Source organism: Danio aesculapii, chromosome 10, assembly GCF_903798145.1.
Source record: "Danio aesculapii chromosome 10, fDanAes4.1, whole genome shotgun sequence".
NCBI classification, from domain to species: Eukaryota; Metazoa; Chordata; class Actinopteri; order Cypriniformes; family Danionidae; genus Danio; species Danio aesculapii.
The window spans coordinates 42,294,976-42,320,655 of NC_079444.1; the positions used below are offsets into that span (position 1 = coordinate 42,294,976).

Below are 25,680 nucleotides of genomic sequence, written 5' to 3' on the forward strand. Positions count from 1 at the left end.
ACACACACACACACACACATACGCACACACACACACACACACACACACACACACATAAAAACATGTTATTTAAATAGCACCATTCACGCCAAGAGTGAGAGTGTTCACCTAAAAAATGAAAATTCAATTTCATTTCTGTTGAACACGAAAGAAGATATTTTGAGGAATGTTGGAAACTGGTAGCCATTGACCTCTACAGAGAATACTATGCAGGTATCTGACATTCTTCAAAATATCTTCTTTTGTGTTCAACAGAAAAAATGAAAATCAAACAGTTTGGAACAAGTGAAGGAATAAAAAAATAATGACAAAATGTAACGAACTGATGATGAACTGAGTTGTTATAGAGCAAAATACTGTCTATTCAGTATAATATATAATCCACAGCCTTTGTGAATCACTTTAAAGCACCATTCACTCCAAGAAATTCACTCACTTACATGTAATTCAGTTTTTGTTTTCTGTTGAACACAAAAGAAGATATTTGGAGGAATGCTGGAAACTGGTAGCCATTGACTTCTACTGAGAATACTATGCAGGTTTCCAACATTCTTCAAAATATCTTCTTTTGTCTTTAACATTAATAAAAAAGGTCAAACATTTTGGAACAAGTGGAGGAATAAAAACATTATGACAGAATTTTCATTTCTGGGTGAACTGTCACTTTAAACTGGTAGCCATTGACTTCCACAGAGACTACTATGCAGGTTTCCAACATTCTTCAAAATATCTTCTTTTGTGTTCAACAGAATAAAAGAAAGTCAAACAGGTTTGGAACAAGTGGAGGAATAAAAAAATGATGACAGAATTTTTGGGTGAACTGTCCCTTTAAGAGTCAAAAAACACACATAAACTGATGATGAACTGAGTTGTTATAGAGCGAAATACTGTCTATTCATTATAATATATAATCCACAGCCTTTGTTAATCACGTTAAATCACCATTCGCTCAAAGAGTGACAAAGTGTTCAGTCGAAAAAAAGAAAATTCACTCAATTACATTTCTGTTGAACGCAAAAGAAGATATTTTGGGGAATGCTGGAAACTGGTAGCCATTGACTTCCACAGAAAATACTATGCAGGTTTTCAACATTCTTCAAAATATCTTCCTGTGTGTTCAACAGAAAAAAGAAAGTCAAACAGGTTTGGAACAAGTGGAGGAATAAAAAAATAATGACAAAACTTTCATTTTTGGGTGAACTGTCCCTTTAATAGTCAAAAAACACACATAAACTGATGATGAACTGAGTTGTTATAGAGCAAAATAGTGTCTCTTCATTATAATATATAATCCACAGCCTTTGTGAATCACTTTAAATCACCATTCACTCTAAGAATGAGAAAGTGTTCAGTCGAAAAAAGAAAAACAATTCACTCAATTACATGTAATTCAGTTTCTGTTTTCTGTTGAACACAAAAGAAGATATTTGGAGGAATGCTGGAAACTGGTAGCCATTGACTTCTACTGAGAATACTATGCAGGTTTTCAACATTCTTCAAAATATCTTCTTTTGAATTTAACAGAATAAAAGAAAGTCTAAAAGGTTTGGAACAAGTGGAGGAATAAAAACATGACAGAATTTTCATTTTTCAGTGAACTGTCCCTTTAAGAGTCAAAAAACACACATAAACTGATGATGAACTGAGTTATAATAAAGCAAAAGACTATCTATTCATTATAATAATAAACCCACAGCCTTTGTGAACATTCGTGTGAACTTTCTGGAAGAAAATATAATAATGATAGCCATGACCACTCTGGTGAAACACAAAAATACATGTTATTTAAAAAAAGCATGATTCACTCCAAGAATGAGAACATGATCAGCCAAAAAAAAATTCACTCAGTTACATGTAATTCAGTTTCTGTTTTCTGTTGAACACAAAGAAGATATTTGGAGGAATGCTGGAAACTGGTAGCCATTGACTTCTACAGAGAATACTATGCAGGTATCCAACATTCTTCAAAATATCTTCTTTTGTGTTCAACAGAACAAAAGAAAGTCAAACAGGTTTGGAACAAGTGGAGGAATAAAAAATGAAGACAGAATTTACATTTTGGGGTGAACTGTCCCTTTATGATTAAAAACACACATAAACTGATGATGAACTGAGTTGTTATAGAGCGAAATACTGTCTATTCATTATAATATATAATCCACAGCCTTTGTGAATCACTTTAAATCACCATTCACTCTAAGAATGAGAAAGTGTTCAGTCGAAAAAAAGAAAATTCACTCAATTACATTTCTGTTGAACGCAAAAGAAGATATTTTGGGGAATGCTGGAAACTGGTAGCCATTGACTTCCACAGAAAATACTATGCAGGTTTCCAACATTCTTCAGAATATCTTCTTGTGTGTTCAACAGAAAAAAGAAAGTCAAACAGGTTTGGAACAAGTGGAGGAATAAAAAAATAATGACAAAACTTTCATTTTTGGGTGAACTGTCCCTTTAATAGTCAAAAAACACATAAACTGATGATGAACTGAGTTGTTATAGAGCAAAATATTGTCTCTTCATTATAATATATAATCCACAGCCTTTGTGAATCACTTTAAAAGACCCTTCACTCCAAGAATGAGAACGTGTTCAGTCGAAAAAAGAAAAACAATTCACTCAGTTACATGTAATTCAGTTTCTGTTTTCTGTTGAACACAAAAGAAGATATTTGGAGGAATGCTGGAAACTGGTAGCCATTGACCTCTACTGAGAATACTATGCAGGTATCCAACATTCTTCAAAATATCTTCTTTTGAATTTAACAGAATAAAAGAAAGTCAAACAGGTTTGGAACAAGTGGAGGAATAAAAAATGATGACAGAATTTACATTTTGGGGTGAACTGAACCCTTTAAGAGTCAAAACACACACATAAACTGATGATAAACTGAGTTATAATAAAGCACAATACTGTCTATTTATTATAATATATAATCCACAGCCTTTGTGAACGTTCGCTTGAACTTTCCGGAAGAAAATATAATAATGATACCCACGAGCACTCACAAAGAAACATGTTATTTAAATCACTTTAAATCCCCATTCGCTCTAAGAATGAGAAAGTGTTCATCCAAAAAATAAATAAATAAATAAAATAAATAAATAATTCACTCAATTACATGCAATTCAGTTTCTGTTTTCTGAATTACACAAAAAAAAAGATATTTTGAGGAATGCTGGAAACCGGTAGCCATTGACGACTTCTACAGAGAATACTATGGAGGTCAGTGGTTACAGGTTTTCAACATTCTTCAAAATATCTTCTTGTGTGTTTAACAGAAAAAAGAAAGCCAAACAGGTTTGGAACAAGTGGAGGAGTAAAAAAATGATGACAGAATTTACATTTTTTGGGGTGAACTGTCCCTTTAAGAGTCAAAACACACACATAAACTGATGATGAACTGAGTTATAATAAAGCACAATACTGTCTATTTATGATAATATTTAATCCACAGCCTTTGTAAACGTTTAAGTGTACTTCCCAGAAGTTACGCACTCTTTTTATAGGATGTCAATGTATCTTTAGGAGCCACAGGTATTAATTCTGCTTTGCCTGTTGATTATTTTAACTCTCAAAGTAAAAGTTAGACATTGGCTTGCTTGTATGAATCTCATGGACCACAGTTTCAGCTAAAACTGCAAGAAAAAGTCTCCCATACATCTTTTAAGCCCTGAGGGGGAGTAAATTAACAGCACATTTTAATTTTGGGGCTGAGAAATGTGAATCTGCTATTGAAACTCGCACAGATCAGCCTGGTTCCCCTTTCATATCTCAGCACCGCCAATCATCTGTCTTGAGCTGCAAATCTGTGATTAATCAATTCAAAGATGATCTTGGCTCAATCCGCACGATGTGGTCACACAAAAATTGTGCATTTAATTGCACACACATGAGTTTCCCTGGCAGATTTTTAATGTGGTTGAAATTTGGAGTTATACACTGATTTGAAAACCTTTGAGGAGACTGAAGCGCTGAGTTCATTTGTTTCAAATGTAGTGTGAAATAATAGATTTGGGGGCCACATGGGCAAAACATGTGGGCTTCCCTCAGAATTCCTTTTACTGTATAATGGCAGGAGATTTCTCATTTTTCATGAAAACCTTTTCTCTACAAGCTGACATGTTGCTCCAGTTTTCGGGCAGAATATAAGTTAAGTCAATAGAAATAGAAATGAGTCAAAATCGTGAAAAGTGCGCCATCGTGCGGTCAAACTAATATCTGCGTGCTTTTTTTTTAGAGCCAATTGGAGCTATAGATGCATGCAAACAATGTCTAAATATATCATTTGCAGTTGTAAATGCATGTCACAAACAAAAATGGTACAATAAGCATCAAAATAGCGCAATTTACTAACGCATTTTAGCTGCAATCTGTGTGAATCGTTTGGAAAAGCTGTAATAGTTTTTAACGACACATGTAAATCTAAAACATTTAGGTTAGCGTGTGGACCATAATTTAAAAGCAATAATACACTATAGCATAGCATAACATAATGTATTCAAGCACTAAATTCACTGATAGAGCTGCCTTTACCGATGGTATTTCAGATCGCAATTTCTCTTGCTCTTCAATCTATGAACTCTAAAGGGATTTGCATTATAGCTTATTTGGTCTATTCTTAAAGTAATTACAGAAATGTGATTTTACTAGTCCAACTAGTTCCACGTGTGACCTCGTGAACCGCCCTTAGATTGATCAATAGATACATGCTATTCGTGAACAAACGGTTCGTTTGAACTGATTCGATCCAACCGATTGTTTACATGACGAACACTTGTATTAATAGTTAACAATAATGTTCGAACAATAACGCAAATATTTTGACGCAGCATATCATTTGCAACGACAAAGTAAACATAAATAGTGGGTGAACAAAGCAAAAATATCAGTGAATCATTTTAATCGGTTCTCTTCAAACGAATCGATTCTGTAAAATGATTCCCATGCTAACACGTTGACCAATTTAACAATTTTAACAGTGTTCTCTCTGTAATATATTTCTAACACATACAACATTTTCAACATTAGTCCCTTTTAAAATATTTTAAATAGTTATGGCTTGTTGGGAAGCTCTTTCTCTTCCTCGTTTCAATTCCCAAAAACTTGCCGAACCAGATTTCACGAGACAGGTGCGTTTTTAACACGACAAAGGACGGTCAAACGAAAGAGGAAGACTGGTTATGATTATATCTCCATTAAAAGTTTTCCACAACTTGATTCATTTCATGATCCACAATGGCGGTAAACCTGAGTAAAAACGGACCCGCGCTTACAGAAGCATATAATGAAGTGGTGAGCGGGAAAAGAGACTGGTAAGAACTCCGTCACACATCAACATCTCGAAAATACATCGCTGAATGACATTTTTTTATGAATAATTACTCATTATATATACATTACGTAATTAAGTGTGCTTTTTCAAGAAAATTTGGCATTCCACATTAAAAAATACTATAGTAATTTGAGTAAATAGTGTTTTTGAAGCAAGCTAGAGCAAAGTGTATTATTGTATACACTGTACAATCGATTTGTGTTGGGACGCCATGAAGGAATTAAGTTAACTCATTAGTTTTTACAAATTGAAGTAGATTTAACGTAAAACAATTAAGTTGTCCCAAGAAAAAAAAAAATGAAATTGAGTTGTTTCAGCTCATTTTAAATAAGCAGTTTGAATAATTATTTTAAATAAGTTCATTTTTTGAGTGTATATTATAGTATTTACAACACATTTGTTAGCGAATGAAAAATCATAATGTAATATTAACTATAGTGAACTGTAATAAATACTGTAGTGCACTTTAGTTTTTACTATAGTAAACTTTGGCGTAGTATAATAACAATGCAGTAGCAGAAAAGTTGGGTTGTTTATATTACTAATATAGTTGATGTACTGCTGCAACAATAGAATTACCACAGTTCAAGCACAAAATAAAGTATGGTTCAAAAATACTCTAATGTTTACTGTAGTTTTTTTATATTAATCTTTAAGACAATATTCTGATTTGTTTTATGAGCTATTACACTGCAAAAATTATCAATTAGTCATGACAACATATGTTTTTAGTTTATTGTAACTTATTAAACTAAGTTAATCATGTTGTAACTTAATTGTATAAGTTATGCAAGCTGTGTTAAGTCAGTTTAACACAATAGAAGTTCAATGGACTCATAAGGTTAATTTAATTGAGCTTAAAAATTTAAGGCAACCAGGTTTTTTTAAAGTTTATATATAACTTGTGCACAAAACAGAATGGTTGGTTACATCTTGGGGAGTTTTGTATATGTATAATAGCCTACTGTGTTAATAATCCTGCATAAAAATTCATGTTTTTTTTAAACAGGGTGTTGTTCACCTATGAAGGAAACAGTAATGACATTCGGGTTGCAGGGAAGGGAGGTGAGTGTTTTCTTCAGATGAGATGATGAGAGTGCCAATAGACTGACGTCATGCTTTTTTTGTCTTATTGATGAGTCAGCAGTCCACAGTTTTATATACTGGTTTGTTTTTCTCTCATTTTTTTTAGATGGTGGGCTTGAAGAAATGGCGGATGAACTGAACAGTGGAAAAGTCATGTATGCCTTCTGTAGAGTGCTGGACCCCAGCTCTGGCGTGCCCAAATTTGTGCTCATCAACTGGGTAAGCACAGAGAAATATCTAGAACTGGATGTACAAATTAAAACTGCTTCATGCAGAATGAATAGTTCATCCAAATATTGAAAATCTTGCCAGAAACTAACAATAATTTTTTATAATATTTATTAAATTGCCCAATTAATTGTATTTTATTAATGTCTACCCCTACCCCAACCCTCACAGTAATATAAAAGCATTAATTATCCAGAGTATTATTCATATTATTTACTAAATTACCCATTAAATAGTATTATATGAACACCCCTACCCTCACAGTAATGTAAGAACAGTAATTAATGTTGTATGGTAATTGTATTGTTGTAATGATATCAATAAAAATCGTTAACTTCCGTCCGCAGATGTCTCCCTTCTAGACTTTACCTTAAAATCTTCATTATAGTATGGTTTAAAAACACTACATTATTGACTATAAAGTGTTTTTTTCATATTCGTATATGAATCGAGGCTTTTATTAGTGACATTTTGAGTAATTCAGATTTAAGTAAGGGTTAAGTGATCATACCCATTCATAAGAATTGGATTTAACCACTTGAGCAATATTATGGATTATTTATTGAAACTGATGGAAAACACATGAAGATGAGTGATCACAAAATTGCGAATTTTAGATTAATTTTCCCGTTAATTGCTCAACTTCACTGATAATAATTTAATAAAAGCATGCAGATCAACTGGGTGTGCAAATATATATGTAAAATATATAAGTACGCAAATATACACTGTTACATTAACCTGCAATCTAGCTTCTGCAGATCGCTGGAGAACTACAATTCTGTCACGTTAGCGAACTATAACTTCCAGTGTGCACCTCCTGTTACCCACTAATTACACACATAGCCAAGGATCATTATGAACTGATTAGATGGACTTTATAACCAGCACACACACACTTCAATGCTGAGTCTTATTAATCTGTAAATATTACGAAGCGTTTACCTTGCCTTGTTTTTCCATGCCGTGTTTCCAGACCCTCGCCTAGTTTATTGATTTTTGATGTTAGCCGTCTGAACCGATCTCTTGCCTGCTTTTGACTGCTCCTTTGGATTTCCCTTTATGATTCTGTTTGCTCCTGTGTTTGACCGTTGCCTGTTTGACCATCCTCTGTTGAATAAAGATGCTGCGATTAGATCCTCAAGCTCGTTGTCCAGAACCGTGTGTTTAAAAAACACATTTCTAAACATAATAGTTTTAATAACTCATTTCTAATAACTGATCTCTTTTATCTTTGCCATGATGACACCACATCATTTTTGACAAGATATTTTTCAAGATACTAGTATTCAGCTTAAAGTGACATTTAAAGGCTTAATTAGGTTAATCAAGCAAGTCATTGTATAAGTGGTTTGTTCTGTAGACAATAAAAATATATATATATTGCTTAAGGGGGGTAATAATATTGACCTTAAAATTGTTTTTTAAAAATTAAAAACTGCTTTCATTCTAGCCGAAATAAACAAACAGTGTTGCCAGATACAACCGACTTTTTCCAGCCCAAAAGCTATCCAAAACCTGCCCAAACGCACAAAAAAAAATCTGCCAAAATATTAGATTACTATTTTTTTATTTAAATTTATTTAAATCAAAATGAAACTAGTTACTTTAACTTTTATATATTTTTTAACCATACAGCAATCAAACACCAGCAGTCACAAAACCACAACATAACCAGATCACATGTAAACACTGCCCCCCTCTCACCCACACACTGCACTTATTGTTGTGTAGATTACACTACCTACTAGAGTATGTTTTACTTTTGAAATGGGGTATAGACTCGTCTCATTTGCTGTTTAATTTTTTTAACATAATTAGATGCTGCTTGTCAATCAGACGACGTTTCTATATTTGTTCTTGCTGTCAATTGCGGAAAAAAAAGATTGATAGAAGTGTTGTGAATGTTTTCAAAATATATGGTCTCCTTTTATAGATCACCTGCCCTGACATGTGAGAGGAATGGTTGTGTGTCAATTAGGGGTTTTTTGGTTGTCGGAGGCTCACAGGGAATGGTCTTTTGTTGCTTGTTATTTTTTCCCCCTTTTGTTTTGTTCAAATGTTCTTTTTCAAATGACATGTCTATATTATTGTAATGAGGAGACTGACAGGAAGGGATCCATTATGCAGTATTTATTAGTCACAGTCAAACATCCAATACGCACTAAAGTGCGAACACACATCAACAGTAATCAATAATGGTCTTGGGGCTGGCGGCTGACAGACACAGAGTGATTTACCAGGCATAGATCAGTGGCAGGCGGAGTGGTTCAGAATCCGTTAGACAGGCTTGGGTCGAGGGCAGGCAGCGTGGTTCAGAGTCCGTGTATAAAGCAAGCGTCGTGGGCAGGCAGAAGGCAACTCAGAGTCAGAAACAGTCCAGAGTTATTCTCAGAAGATCAGACAGGACAGCCCGCTCAGTAATGCTGGCCGGGGCTAAACAAGACTTCGCAATGAACTGGTGTTTGAGTGTGGCTTATATAGGAAGCGTGGGTCGTTAACTAGATTCAGTTCAGGTGTGTGCACAATCAGTTTAGATGGATGATGTAATGCTTAAAAGTCCGGGGATGGTGACCTCTGCTGGCCAGCGAGGGGAATGACTGGGACCGAGTCGGTAACAATTATAGGATTGTGCTGTGATGTGGAAAATTTATATTTTGTTTTATGTGCCTTTCCAAAGACTTTGTGACTAATTGGTCATCAATATTAGTACTTATAGATGGCATGATGTTTCCCTTGTTTCTCTTTCCTTACCTCTACCTTTATTTTTACCATCTATCTATTGGCTTATTTACTTACTTTCTTATTTTTAAGGATTACTATAATTTCTACAACCCATTACAACCCCTTTCTACAACTTGCCTTTGATTATGTCTGTATAAGCACATTGTACATTCATTTTGATAACCTTAAATATGTTACAAAACAAAACAGAAGAAGTGTTAAAATCCGGGGAGTCAGATTTTAATACTACTTTTTTCACCTGCTCTTGCGTATGGGCCCAAGCGGTTTGCAATATGCACTGGTCACTACTAACTGAATAGAGTAGGACCACACAGTTATGTTTTGTTCAATATGTTGCATATAAAACCGCCCAAATTTTGTCAACCCGCCTATGCCATTTTTTACCCGCACCATCAAATTCGAAACCGCCCAATCTGGCAACACTGAAAACAAATAAGGCTTTCTCCAGAAGATAAAATATTATAGGAAATACTGTGAAAATTTCCTTGCTCTGTTAAACATAATTTGGGAAATAATTGAAAAAGAAATTCACAGGAGGGCGAATAATTTTGACTTCAATTGTATATATGAAAAGGCAGCAACACCGAAAGCTCTAAAATTGATTCACAACTTCATTGATATGAATCGTCTTTTGGTTTCAGACTGGCGAGGGAGTCAAGGACATCAGAAAGGGTGTTTGCGCTAGACATGTTCACTCAATGGCCAACTTTCTGAGGGTGAGTTTAAAATACAAGTCATTCTCTTTTGTAGTTGCATTATATCATGCAAATAAAGATAATGTTAATCTAGTGTGTGTTGAATTAAAGGGTGCACACGTGACTATTAACGCTCGATCAGATGATGATGTGGAACCTGCGGCCATCATGGAGAAAGTGGCCAAAGGCTCCGGTGTAAACTACAACATCCACAAAGAGTCAAGCCAGAACAATCATTCTGAGCCTCCTGGACGTGTGGTGAGGGACTTCAATCATATTCATAACTTATATTAAAAATTATGGAAGTCTAAACCTATGGAATTTTTAAAAAACTAAAAGGAAATAGGTGGTTCATTCTGCGGTGGCAACCCCTGATAATTCAGGGACTAATGAAGGAAAATGAATGAATGAATAAAAGGTCATAAAATTGTTTCTTATCTCACAATTAAGATAAAGATATGAAAATAAAAAGGGAAGATAAAAAAGAGAAGATAAAAAACAAGTTCACAAATAATAATAATAAAAATAAACGTTTACATTTTGCATTTCCTGACTTGACTTTTTTTTTTCTTCAAAACTGCAATTTCCAATTCTAATGCTGGTGTGCACCACCCGCAGTGCAATTCTGCAAAACATAAATAAATATGCAAATTTAAAACAAATATATAAATTTTCTCACATTATGACCTTATTTCTTGCATTTTTCTGAGCGTAATTCTGAGAAATGTAAGTTTACACTTCTCAATGATGATTTTCTCCTCATTTTAAGACGAAGTGTCAGAAATGTTACTTCCCGGCCACTTTATTAGGTACACCTGTCCCACTGCTCGTTAATGCAAATTTGTAATCAGCCAATCACATGGCAGCAACGTCAGACATGATCAAGACGATGCGCTGCAGTTCAAATCAAGCATCGGAAGGGGGAAGAAAGGGGATTTAAGTGGCTTTGAATGTGGCATGGTTGTTGATTCCAGACAGGCTGGTCTGAGTATTTCAGAAACTGTGGATCCACTGGGATTTTCATGCACAACCATCTCTAGGGTTTACAGAGAATGGTCTAAAAAAGAGAAAATATCCAGAGAGCGGCAGTTCTGTAGGTGGAAATGCCTTGTTGATGCCAGAGATCAGAGGAGAATGGCCAGACTGGTTCCAGCTGATAGAAAGGCAACAGTAACTCAAATAACTACTCGTTACAACCGAGGTCTGCAGAAGAGCATCTCTGAACACACAACACGTCCAACCTTGAGGCGGATGGGCTACAGCAGCAGAAGACCACACCGGGTGCCACTCCTGTCAGCTAAGAACAGGAAACTGAGGCTACAATTCATACAGGCTCACCAAAATTCTCAATCCAATAGAGCACCTTGCTTGGCATCATGGATGTGCAGCTGACAAATCTACAGTAACTGTGTGATGCTATCATGTCAATATGGAGCAAAATCTCTGGGTAATATTTCCAGTACCTAGTTGAATCTATGCCACAAAGCATTAAGGCATTTTTAAGGCAAAAGAGAGTCCAACATGGTACTAGTAAGGTGTACCTAATAAAGTGGCCGCTGAGTATATAAATGTGCAATTACAGGAAAAACTCATGCTGGAATTGTGAGATAAAAAGTCAACTTTTTTTATTCCATGGCAGAACACAAACTTCAATATGAAGGGTCTTTAAATATCTGCATGTTGTCCTTTTCAATTCCTTTATTATCATTGCTCCCACAGGGCTCTGTTTATAAAAAGGTCAGTGCTTTAGATGAGATCCAAGGTACAAGCAGAGATAACTTCTGGGCTCAGGCTGAGGTAAGGAGACGGCAACATTAAAAAAAGAGAGCTTTAATCTTCTCATCTGCTCTTTGTTGCTTTGACACTTTCTCTTGCTTCTTCTTTATCAGCGAGATGAAAAGAACCGCCGGCAGGAGGAGCGCAGGAAGGCAGATGAGGAGAGGCAGCGTTCGGAGAAGGAACGGAGGGATCAAGAGAGCAGAGAAGCAGAAGAACGAGAGCGAAGGAGGAAGGAGAGAGAGAAGGAGATCGACCAACAGAGGCCAGAGATTTCGAGTTTTGCACTGTTACATTATTATAATCATTATTATTATTATTATTATTATTATATATTTTATATTGTATTATTATCATTAACTCTTTTTCTGTCATTGTTTGCTTTTTTTAATTTTTTGGCCAGCATTCTTTATGAAGTTTAGGAATATTTTCTGTTAGAAATATTTGATCATATTATATGTCAAAATTTAAAAACATTTCTGTCATGAACATGAATAAAGTGCATCTGGAAAGTATTGATAGCGCTTCACTTTTGCCACATGTTTTTATGTTACAGCCTTATTCCAAAACGGATTAAATTCATTTATTTCCTCAACATTCTACACACAATCCCCCATAATGACAATGTGAAAAAAGAGTTTTTGAAATTGTTGCAAATTTATTTAAAATAAAAAACCTAAAACATGACATGTACATCAGTATTCACAGCCTTCGCTCAATACTTTGTTGATGCCCCTTTGGCAGCAATTACAGCCTCAAGTCTTTTTGAATATGATGCCACAAGCTTGGCACACCTGTCTTTAGGAATAATTGCGCATTTCTCGTTGCAGTACCTCTCAAGCTCTATCAGGTTGTATGGGAAGCGACAGCATGCAGCCATTTTCAGATCTCTCCAGAGATGTTCAATAGGATTTAGGTCTGGGCTCTGGCTGGACCACTCAAGTACATTCACCAAGTTGTTGTGAAGCCAATCTATTAATATTTTGGCGGTGTGCCTTTGGTCATTGTCCTGCTGGAAGACGAACCATCGCCCCAGTCTAAGGTCCAGAGCACTCTGAAGCAGGTTTTCATTCAGTATGTCTCTGTGCATTGCTGCATTCATCTTTCCCTCTATCCTGACTAATCTTCCAGTTCCTGCTGCTGAAAAACATCCCCACAGCATGATGCTGCCACCACTATGCTTCACTGTAGGAATGGCATTAGCCTGGTTTTCTCCTAACGTAACGCCTGGCATTCACTCCAAAGAGTTCAATTTGAGTCTCATCAGACCAGAGAATTTAGTTTCTTATGGTCTGAGAGTCCTTCAGATGCCTTCTGGCAAATCCCAGGCGGTGAGTGGCTTCCGTCTGGCCACTCTACCATACAGGCCTGATTGGTGGATTGCTGCACAGATGGTTGTCCTTCTGTAAGGTTTTCCTCTCTCCACAGAACAACGCTGGAGTTCAGACAGAGTGACCATCGGGTTATTGATCACCTCCCTGACTAAGGCCCTTCTCCCCCGATCACTCAGCTTAGATGGCCAGCCAGCTCAAGGAAGAGTCTTGGTGATTCCAAACATCTTCCACTTATAGATGATGGACGCCGCTGTGCTCAATCGAATTTTCAGAACAGCAGAAATTTTTCTGTAACCTTCCCCAGCCTTGTGCCTCGAGACAATTTTATTTCAGAGGTCTACAGACAATTCCTTTGTCTTCATGCTTGGTTTGTGCTTTAACATGCACTGTCAACCCTGGGACCTCATATAGACAGGTGTATGCCTTTTCAAATCATGTCTAATCAACTGAATTGACCACAGGTGAACTCCAATGAAGCTGCTGAAACATCTCAAGAATAATCAGTGGAAACAGAATGTACCTGAGCTCAATTTAGAGCTTCACGCCAAAGGCTGTCAAGACTTCTGTACATGTGATTTGACAGCTTTTTTATTTTTAATAAATTTGCAACAATTTCAAATTGTTTTTCACATTGTCATTATGAGCTATTGTGTGTAGAATTATGGAAATAAATGAATTTAATCCATTTTGGAATAAGGCTGTAACATAAACAAATGTTGGAAAAGTGAAGTGTTATTAATACTTTCCAGATGCACTGCATGTATATGGCAATGTTGATGTATTTGGTCTTGGTGGTATAGAGCTGCTGCGCTGCTGCTGCTGTATTGATTATTATGGCAGAGCAAGCACAGAGAACCTGCTCCTCCCAGTATATACAAAGACATGCCATCTGAGAAAATAATACGCTGCTGCTGCAAACATAATACCTATGTAACCCCCGTAGCAGATCTAAACAAAGGTGGAACTAGGGTGGAGGAGGGTCTCTGAAAACATGCCGTAGCCGAACAGCGTAAAATTACACCGAGCATTTAAATCAGGTCTCAAACTCACTTAATTCCTGGAGGGCTACAGCTCTGCACAGTTTTGCTCCAACTTTGATTAAACACAGCTGATCCAACTATTGAAGGTGTTCGTTTTGAACACCTTCGTTATTTGGATCAGCTGTGTTTGATTAGGGATGGAGCAAAACTGTGCAGAGCTGCGGCCCTCCAGGAATTGAGTTTGAGACCTATGATTTAAACTGATGAGGAGCAAGCTCATTGGCTGCCGAGGTGACAGCAACCCATCTCCTGCACCATGTAAATAATGACGCAGAAGCAGATTAGTTATCAGCAACTAATTAGTTATCAGAATATAGTTATCAGCCTGCGAGTGCATAGAGTTTCATGGCAGAAATTTCACGTAACTTTTTTCACCACTTGCAAATAGGTTTCATCAAATCTGACTGCATTTTTAATAGTACAAGTAGTTGCATTTTGAAAACTGCAAGATATTATCTTGGAATTCATGTCAAAATGAAGTATAAACTCACAATTTTGACTTTTCTGAATTTGCCGATTTCTTTTCGTTTCAGATTTTTCTTAAATTTATGACCTTTTTTTTTTAATTCCAAGAAAAAAGTTAGAATTGTAAGATATAAATGTGCAATTTTGAGTTTGTATCTTGAAACTTTGACTGACCACTTATTTTCTTTATAACTCAAAATTGCAAAAAAATTAAATAAAATAAATAAATAAAATTAGTTGTGCATCAGTAGTAGTTCATCAGTAGGTTGTGTGCACTAATTCGGGCACTGATGAGCTCGGTTCTCTTTGCGTATCGATTTCATGGTGCATTGTGGGATCTTCAGCACGCAGATGTTTATTGCACTGGAAGAATTTCTACGGTTAAGACAGCACTTAAAAATGGCTGGCGACCTGATAAGTGCACTGACTAGTGTACAAGACTGCTGACTGAGACACACCCATTGACTTTATTGCTAAAATTCAGAGTTTACTCCTGAGAATTTTATGGTTATATTTTGCAATTCTGACTTGTCTTAAAATTGTGACTTTATATCTCACAATTAAGATCTTTTTATTCTCGTCGTGATTCAAAATTGCATGGTGTAATCTTAGATTTCAAAGCAAAAATCAGAGGTTCAAGGCATAAAGTCCCAAATCTAACTTTTCTCCTAAATTTTAATTAAAAATCTCTCTCTTAAACGGTAATTTGGCGCCACCACCTGGCGATTTAAGTCATTAGTTATTCACAATATGACTAAACCAGTACAAAACTAAGCTAAATGTTAATTATATTTATCAGAAGTAATTCCCTAAATATATTTTTGATATATACTTTGTCAGTGTCTCACACCTCTAATGTAAATATATCTATAACATTACCTTTTTGGTGTCTCACAGAATTTTTGAAAAGAAACTAGAGGCGGAGAATAAAGAGCAGGAACAAAGAAAATTGGTAAGAACTAAAAGTTATTCTTAAACCCCCCCCAGTATATCCTAAATATTATGACGTTACACTTTGTACATCATGTACATCATGGTATTCACTGTGATTCTCTTGTTAAGGAGAAAGAGGAACAGCAGACTCCTGTAAAAGCAGGAATATTGAGATCTGCGTCTGTGCAGAAAGCTAATGTGAGTTCATTTTCCTTTTCTTTGCTAAAAAATTCAGATTTTGGAGTGTGTGTGTGTTTATGTGTCTATGTTTTTATGTATGGGATGGTATTTAATGACTGAATTTCCTTCCGGATCAATAAGTGCGGATCAATAAGTGCTCAGCATACGTGCATAAGTACACCCCCCACAAATCTCTCATTTAAATGAATATTTTCTATAGGAAGCTTTATTTGTGCATATACATTAGTTTAGTCAGTACTGAAGCCAAATCTGAAGCTTATATAAGAAAATAACGTACAATAATGGTTCAAAAATTAGTAGCCCAAAATTACATGTTAGGGAGAAATATTATGAAACAAAAAAATTATAATAAATTTTGTGGGGGGTGTACTCATGCAGCTGCAACCCAGTAACACCCATACACACTCATTCACACACACACTCATACACTACAGCCAATTTAGTTTATTCAATTCCCCTATTCCACATGTGTTTGGACTGTGGGGGAAACCGGAGCACCCGAAGGAAACCCACGCCAACATGGGGAGAACATGCAAACTCCACACAGAAATGACAACTGACCCATCCAGGACTCGAACCAGTGTCCTTCTTGCTGTGAGGCCACAGTGCTAACCACTACGCCACCGTGCAGCCCCAGGATAAAACAATTTTATAAAATCTAAATATTACCTCATGGTTATAGGTTATAGTCTCACCAAATGACAAATAAGGGCTCGCTACTGTAATGTCATTTTTATTTAATTAAGTTTGTGATTATTTTCAGCATCATTACTCCAGCCTTCAGCGTCACTGTCATAGTTTGATGATCGAGAAACATTTCTTATAATTATTAATGTTAACAGATAAGATGGTTCTTTTTTATTTTTACCATATAAAACAGAAATGTTTTGCAATATTTTTAACATCACGTCAATATAATGTACATGCGCTGAATAAAAGGATTCATTTTCTGGAAACAAATGACCAACTTTTGAACACTATAGTACATCACATATACAGTAGTATTTCAATAGTATATAATCAGTCAGCAACTTTTTTAAATAAATACATAATATAGAGCTGTGCAATTAATCGAAAATTCAGTTTCGATTTCGGCTTCTAACGATTCTGAAAACGCATTAATGGAGATCAACGATTATTGCATCATATACCGCCCCCTTTACAGTTGTACACATTTGTTGCTCTGCAAAGCTCAGTTCCACATGAAAATGACTAAAAGCATGTCTGTAATGTAACTTTTGCAGCACGGGATGCGCATCATTCATTGATGAACATTCAAATCATTCATGTTTTTAAAAGCGCGAATGAGACCGCGAGATGAGCAGAGCAAACACATCTAAAGTCATCTTAATGCGAGTGCTTTAATGGTTGAATCGGTGTCAAAACGCGATGTTTAGTGATTATTCATAATAACCCTCATTTGTGTAATAAACAAACGAGTTGAGAATCAAAAGACACGTGAATCTGAAACCATTAAACAGAACTGCACTGCTCTTAAAGTGACAGCGTGCTGTCGACTGTTTTTATCATTGAATAAAATACTGTTTTACGAGAAGTGCCAAGGGATGTTTAATGACCACAGAGAGTCAGGACCTCAGTTTAACATCTGATCCGAAAGACCCCCTTCACTTTTACTGGGGGATTAGGACCAAGCGGCAACCTCCCGCTCTCCCTCGGGAAGCCAATACGGAAGTAACTGAAACTGCAATTCATCAAAGTTCCGCTAGTCCTGGCTCCATAATAGAGCAAATTGCAATTGAGCCCACTGTTAGAATGGCCAACTTTACAGCAGAAAAAAAGGTGTTTACAGCCTGGTACAAAGAACGATTTTGGCTCATATAGCTATTATTACCCTCCATGACAACTGTGAGGGGGGTGAATTTTTTTATAACTCATCCATTTCCTTTATATTAGGTTATTTTAAGTTTGCATAATTAAGGGCGTGGCCACTTGAGTGACAGCTAGGTCTCGCTGGTCGCCGTCACTTCACCTCAGCTGAATCCGGCAGATTAGCCACTGATCTCAGCATATTCATCGCATTTTTGTGTTGTTTTATGTGGCTTTACACAGTCAGCTGCCTTTTGGACTTATTTCTTACAATTATCAGATGATATGGGATGCTGTGTGCACTTAATTGTGCTCACAAACCATTCACGTGGCCTCCGTTTCCCATCTGAGTAAAGTTATATACTTGTGTACCATCTCTATAAATGTGTGTGTTTTATTTAAGATCATTTATCATTAATATTTTTCTTTAGACCCGTAAAGCACTCCAGAATGTGACAGATTGATTAGCTGTAGGCTCTAGAACAGTCATCTGAAGCGTTGTCATACAGTGTTATGCTGGAGTTCATCAATAGTCTTGCATTTACTAACACAGACTATAATTGAAGTGTTTGGAAGTAATTTGCGTTTTCCTCCTGTAGAAAAACGTCATAAGAACAATGTTTAGTGGCTCAATGTATTACAGCAGTGTTTTTGAAAGTCTAAACACTTTACTGATATAGTGTACAGCCAAGCACATGTGGTCAGAACACAAACGAGTCGCAGGTAATAAAGTATCAAGCGTTTCTCCCAAAGTAAAGTCTGTCTTCCAGGTCTAAGCAAAGTGCCAGCAGGTGTATGTAGCTCCGCTCACTCTCCTCCTCTTTGCCCTTGTTTGGTATCCCGCCGTGGGTGCGATGACGCACGAACAAAATGGCGACGGTTGGCCGCGCCTACTTGTAGCTTCTTTTGCGCTCTTCAGAAACCTATAGGTGACGTCACGGATGCTACGTCCATATATTTTACAGTCTATGATTAGGACTCACACAGACCACAGGTTGAGCACCCCCTGCTGGCCTCACTAACACCACTGCCAACTGCAACCTAGTTTTTCCCATGTGGTCTCCCATCCAGGTACTGACCAGGTTCAGCCCTGCTTAGCTTCAGTGAGTAACCGGTCTTGGGCTGCAAGGTGATATAACTGTGGCTGCAACTGCACAACAATGGTAGTGGCTCAAAAATATGTTGGCGGGCCACATCTCGTTATTTTTGTGACATCAGTTGTGGACCGGAGGGACGGGGAGGGCGGGTCGTAAATGGCAGTTTGAGACCCCTGCCTTAAAGGGATAGATCACGTCATAATTTATTCACCTTTTAGTTGTTTCAACCCTGTTTGAGTCTCTTATGTTGAACACAAAAGAAGACATTTTGAAAAATGTTGGAAACCGGTAACTATTGACATCCATAGCAATTGTTTTTCTACTATGGAAGTCAATGGTTACAGGTTTTCAACATTTCTCCAAAGTATTTTATTTTGCTGTTAACAGAAGAAAGAAAATTATAAAGGTTTGGAACCATTTGAGGAAGAACAAATAATGGGTAAATACATTTTTTGGGTGAACTATCCCTTTAAATTACAGTGTTATCATTATTCCTTACATATCCTACCTTTTCTGTCCCCCAGGAGGCGGCATCGATCATCTCCCAGCGCTCCACCAATCCCAGAGAGCTGTTCATGAAGAAAGAGAGAAGCTTGGTCAATGATGCAACATCTTCTCCATCAAGCAGCCGACAGGGTACAACTAAAACTTATCCAGCATTTCATAACCCAGAATCTCATGTATAAAACATGTGCACAATCCCAAGCCTTTCATCCCGGAGTTCAGATGACTCTCGTCTTTCCCCTTAGGTCAGCTGAGAAGCCCATTTTTATCCCAGCAAGCAGAAAGTGCTCCCAGTGAGAGCAGATCTCAGCCATTATCTCCTCTTCAGCCCGTGGCTTCAGTTTCACATGTTCTAGCTAAAGTCTCTCCTGCGCGCGAAACTCAGACTTTCCCAGTTAAAACTGCCGGTGAGTATGAGACTGCAGGTACATTTCAGAGACTGTCCATTCGTTTTCCTTATAGGGCACCTATTATGCTGAAATCACTTTTATAAGGGGTTTAAACAGAGTTATGTGTCAGCAGTGTGTGAATATAAGCAGCTTCTAATGGTAAACATGTATTAATTGTATTGTTTATAATCAATAGACTTGATTAAAACAGTCTGCAGAAACACTTTGATTGACATTCTTGCGTTGTACGTGTCATCAGAGGGGGAAAGCCCCGCCCACTATTGATCATCTCTCCCTCATTAGCATAGGACATTAGTCTTGTTTTTGAATCTGCCACTATGCTGACACGCAGGCATTTGTAGCTCCGCCCTCTTCTGAAAAGACCACAATCTCATTTGAATTTAAAGCGACAGTCACCAAAACAGCACAATTAGAATCAAAGTCTAAAAGGGTCAGTTTCAGAGTTATAAAACATTACCTGTGGTATTTTGAGCTCAATCTTCACACACTCTAGAGACATCAGAGTCTTTTTTACATCTTGTAAAAAAGGGCATAATAGGAGCCCTTTAAACTGGAATGATATTGACTTTATTCTTTATGTAAGAGCGGGCACAGGCATTGTAATCTTTTTGGTGCGATTCTTCCACTGTCATTCACTTCCATAAATTTTTAGATCTTAAAAACAGCTCGATATGCTGCTTGATATTGCAAACTGATATTTTTTTATTATATTACTCTACTTTTTATGTATAGCCATGAACACACTTGTTTGTATTATTATTATTCCTGGTTATTATTCGTAGTCATTCGCAAAATCGCACAACAGAAGTGGTTCAGGATTACACTTTACAGGTTTATTTATATTTTTCAGATCCCTTCTCTGATGATCCGTTTGTGTCTGAACAAGCTGAGGACTATGAAGATGAATGGGATGGTGTGTGTTCTGTCTCCCTGTTTCCCATACATTGATTCATATGTGGCTGCCCTCCATAATATAAAAAATAATCGCCACAAATAAAGTTTACAAAAGGCTTTGAGTTTGTTGATTACACATAAGTACTGCACGTTACAGAACCAAAATGTGGTGCGAGTGTTTTAGTATGAGTGTATCTTTAATAGTGTTGTCAAAAAATTAATTGTGATTAATTGTATCCAAAATAAAAGCTAGTATATGTATAAATACACACATACAGTACATGTATATATTTGAGAATATATTTATATTATAAATAAATATATCTAAAAATTATATATATATATATATATATATATATATATATATATATATATATATATATATATATATATATATATGCGTGTGTGTGTGTGTGTGTGTGTGTAAATATTGTGTACATTATGTAAACACAAACTCTTATTTTGGATGGAATCATTTGACAGCACTGATCTTTCAAAAAAAAAACAACAACAACCATGTTTAGAAACGTTTGCCATTTTCACTTAGTCTATTTCTTTCGCGCAAAAGATATATACAAAAATAGAAAATATGCATAAATACATTTTAAAATAATATTATTTGAGCAAATAAATATATATTTTAGTGTGAGAAGATCTGACTTTTAAATTTCATTACAAGCTGTTTACACATTGGCAATAAAAACATAATCAACACATGAAAATTCATACTTTTACGATTTTTGTCTGAATTGTGATGCATTTTTACACATTTTTTGGTGCATTTCGATCAAATATGTGCTATATAAAGTGTGAATGAAAGCATAATGATGTTTTAAGCCTGAAATCTTGTTGTACTTTTCATCCTGGTGCAGATTCAGATGCAGAGGTGTCGAGTCCTGCTGCGACACACAAGCAAAATGCAGATGAAAACAGCACCTACATGAACATCCAATCCAATCAACGTCTGTATGAAAACGTTCACCAGGTTAGCATCCAAACCTAGCTTCCTTGTAGCCAATTAACCATTTAATTGCAGTTTTAGACAAGCCAAGTGCTGCAATTCCTTTAATAGCCAGAAGGGGGAGACAAATTAAAACTCATGACATGGATGGTCACTTGTGCGGTTGCCTTTTACTTTCGCTTTCAAATTTGTCTCAGATAAAAGATTGCTTATGACATAATATATCTCAATAATCTTATAACAATTATTACATAATTAAAAAGCATGACAAAGCCCTCATATATAAATCTGATAGATGCTAATATAAGCAAATCACATATTTAACATACAAGATAATGTTCGTATTTGTCAGATATAAAAATATATGAACATATAGTCAACATATATTTCAAAATATTGCAAAAATGGTAGTTTACATATTAATTTTCAATCATTAGAATTACAAATATGCATATATAGGTTTAAATATACTGACGATCCTTTTTATATACAGTATATGTTCATATTTAGCCACTTACAGTATTAGATTTTTATATGGGCCACAGAACAGACAAAATAAGCATATTTCACGCGGCGGCCATTTTAAAACACGAAAGTGAGGCTGCAGTGAGAAGAAACCCGGAAGTATAGGACCAGCACTGTAAACATTGCAGTAACATGCTGTGGACTTTACCTCAAGCTGTTGCCGAGATTTCAAAATGCAGAAATGGTGTAAACATCACTTTAATATCATTCAGTTCAGTTTAATTTAAACAATTAAAAGCCTATTAGGCATTAAACAACATAATCTCTTTAAGAGTGTCCTCCTAGGCTTCAGTTCATGGCATCAGGTAAACACAGTGGGGGCTTCCCTGCTTCAGCCTATGTATCCCGGTGAGTGATAAATCAATGCAGTCCTCTGTAGCACACCCTCGTGTTGTCTGTAATAGTATTGTCCTGGTGCTGAAGTTTTAAAAACGTCCATTTCCTGCTAACATTTATGCGCCGCTGAGCGTGTTCTTAGACAGCTGATTTGCCATAGTATTCACCAGTGCTCAACAGCAATGACTGTGATTGGCTGTGAAGGTCATCAGTTCACTACTCTTCACCGAATGCAAACACAGATACACGAACACTGGAGCATTTTAAAGCCGCGAAGATCAGTCGATTGCTCGTCTGTGCACTCGGTAAACATCAGCAAGTACAGTGAGCTGATGACCTTCTCGACCAATCACAATCATTTCTGTTGAGCACTGGTGAACACAATGGCAAATCAGTGGTGTTGCGTTTAACAGTGCTTAGATGTTAGCGGGAAATTGACGGTTTTTATAAATTACAGTAACGAAATTCAGTATTGTGACGAGTCTAATAAAGTGAAAGAATCAGTTCATTAACTTGAGTTTGATAAATGCCGTCTAAACCATGTGTTTGGGAAAGAAAACGTTAGCTAACCAGTGCCATAGATATTTACATTAGATGTCGCCTACACTGTTGCTGTCTATTAAAAGGAATGTGTAAATAGAGCCGCCATTTTGGTACAGGGTTGCGCTCCTTTGAAATGAATGCGGGACCAAGCTGTAGTCGAGGACTGTGGCCATCTAGAGCCAGAGATATACACATATATACATATATTTATGATCGGGAGTTTTCCCAGTGGTCATTATGCAATTTTTTTTAAAATCATCACTGGATAAGTAATCGTATGGGCATTGCTGACAAAGAGTGTGTGTTTGTGTGGATGGAAATGTACTATCCACCCTCCCAGGTACATTTGATCTAATCCGTGTCCAAAAACACACCCCCTCTCTCGCTTTCTCTTCTCATTCTAACGGAGGGAGCGATTCATTTCTGAACGAATCTCCGTTATGAACGACTCGTTCACTTAGCCGACAATAATACAAGTTTCTGGCAGCGCAGCATCTTGTTGTCATATTTCTTTTGCATTGTTTGCTTATTTTTTTCAACGAAACTAGCATAAGCCTGGTATTTAGTGCGAATTGGTGCTACTTTACCTTGTGGTCAGTGCAGTAGTGACTTATTATCAATATTTAGCACAAAAGTTCGTAACAAAAAAAAAACGTACAAAACGAAATCTTACCTATGAAATGTTCTGCCTGTGTGCTTTGTTTCTTTGTTTGCTCGTTACTACACCCGTACACAGCGCTAAAGTCCAGCATCTTCACGTTGGCACACTGTCTTGACTAGTGCGGTTGAATGACATTTGTGCTGGGAGCACTGTACAAATGTGGCGGCGCTATTAACGCATGTTCAGGGTCCGTATCCGATATCTAGTGTACATATCTATGAAATAGTGCCATTTCCCTTAACTTAGCTGAAAATGAGCTCTGATGTCCCTTTTTATTTTCACTTTCCATTCAGAACGGACCTTCGGGTCACTCAGAAGATGGTGAAATGATAAATTTGTGTCGCTTTCTCTTCGCCAATAAGATATACAGCCAGAAACACAACATTCCTGTGTGACTTCCGGGTTTCTTCCCACCGCAGCCACGATTTTGCTTTTTAAATGGCGGTCGTGTGAAATCAGTCTATTGTTGCTTTTTTTTTGACAATTAATTTTGACCATTATATGTAGTAATATTACAACTGGATATTAAATATTGTGCACTGAAATAGCACAATTCATATAAATGTCCTTGTATATTTGAAGGATCTCCAAACTCCGGCTGATGAAGAGGAGAATGGCGACAACCAGAACATCTGCGCGAGAGCACTATATGACTACCAGGCTTGTGAGTGCTTTTTACTACATTATATAAATACATGCATTCGTTTTCCTTTGTCTCTATTTCAGGTATTTCAATGTAAACAGAAGTCATCAATACTCTAAAAGTGCTCAATTATTACGATGTGTTGACATCATTATTATTATTATCTGCATGATTGGTTGAGATGTTGAGCCGAGATGTAAAATAGAAAAAGGGGAAATTTAAGCGCGTTTTCTTAATCAATTTATTTGAATATACAATTTTCAAAATGCCCTATTTTTATTTAATTAATGCAAGAACATGCAAGTCTACAGTCATATGTGTGACGCTGTTGCATTGTCAGGTGTTTGTTATCCAATAAATATGTTTATTGTTCTTTAAATTGTTCTGCAGGTATTTTTTTCTAAGCATAGCACAAACCGTAGTTAAACCGTGATACATACCAAATTGAACCGCTGCACGCCAATTAAAAACACATGCAAATGATCAACTTTCACTCCATTATGATTAAACTCTTTAACCTTGTGGCTCCCGGTCAACTATAACCCCAACATATGAACTCAACATTGCACTTCCTGCCATGTGACGTTTGTGGATGTGCACACTGCGATATCAATGCTGAAATGATATATTGTGTAGTCCTAGTTTGTGATACTAAATAGTTTTGATTTATGCATATTTTCTTCTCTCTTTCTGGTTTAGCGGATGACACAGAGATCAGCTTTGACCCGGATGATGTTATCTCCGGGATCGACATGATAGATGAGGGCTGGTGGAGGGGTTACGGTCCTGACGGCCACTACGGGATGTTTCCTGCTAATTATGTCGAGCTTATGTAGATTTCCAGTAACCAATCAGGTGCAGTTTTATATGTGTTTGGCTAGTGTGCTTTAATTGTGTTTCTGGGCATTTGGAGAATCTGGTTTCTTGCATTATATAAATGATGTACAATAAAAGTTTGGAATAAAAGTCTCATCTGTTGTTTTAAATAAGCCAATCAAATCGCTGACAATAAATTAATATGTTCTCATATGGTCCAATAACTAAGATTGCTACCCAAAGCGTATGAATTACTCACAAATATTTACAATTTCCTCTTAAATTATTAAAGCATTATGGTACACGTACAAATCAGACAACATTAAGGTCAAACTTTTTTTACTATATTTACATTATACCACAGAATTATTTACATGGTACTTTGTATTAATTACTAACCAAAACAATTAAATATTCCCAAAAAGCATGGTAACCTTCATGGCCATCTCGCAAATATTTACCACATAAATCCTACATATCCTATCATGCAGCTAACTTGCAGGGGTCGCCACAGCGGAATGAACCGCCAACTTATCCAGCATATGTTTTACACAGCGGATGCCCTTCCAGCTGCAACCCAGTACTGGGAAACACCCATACACACTCGATCACACACATACACTAC

The 25,680-nt window shown here is 36.5% G+C and overlaps 1 protein-coding gene across 2 annotated transcripts; it reads left to right on the forward strand.

Annotated features, from left to right (window-relative positions):
- The first annotated feature begins 5,101 nt into the window (after positions 1–5,101).
- Positions 5,102–25,205, forward strand: dbnla (drebrin-like a). Of its 2 annotated transcripts, none has more exons than XM_056467099.1 (15): positions 5,102–5,315; positions 6,345–6,400; positions 6,528–6,640; positions 10,036–10,110; positions 10,201–10,347; positions 11,809–11,886; positions 11,979–12,130; positions 15,602–15,656; positions 15,767–15,835; positions 19,287–19,398; positions 19,512–19,673; positions 20,527–20,589; positions 21,443–21,555; positions 24,179–24,260; positions 24,939–25,205. In XM_056467099.1, the coding sequence occupies exons 1-15, from the start codon at positions 5,239–5,241 to the stop codon at positions 25,073–25,075; spliced, it is 1,491 nt and encodes a 496-aa protein (XP_056323074.1). In that variant the 5' UTR covers positions 5,102–5,238; the 3' UTR covers positions 25,076–25,205. The 2 variants fall into 2 exon arrangements, with proteins under 2 accessions (XP_056323074.1, XP_056323075.1); XM_056467100.1 differs by having other exon boundaries at positions 15,770–15,835.
- Positions 25,206–25,680: the final 475 nt, after the last annotated feature.

Coding starts and splice junctions, on each gene's coding strand:
- dbnla (XM_056467099.1), top strand. CDS start 5,239: ATGGCGGTAAACCTGAGTAAAAACGGACCCGCGCTTACAGAAGCATAT. Junction 12,131..15,601: donor AAGGAGATCGACCAACAGAG/GCCAGAGATTTC, acceptor GGTGTCTCACAG/AATTTTTGAAAAGAAACTAG. Junction 24,261..24,938: donor ACTATATGACTACCAGGCTT/GTGAGTGCTTTT, acceptor TTTCTGGTTTAG/CGGATGACACAGAGATCAGC.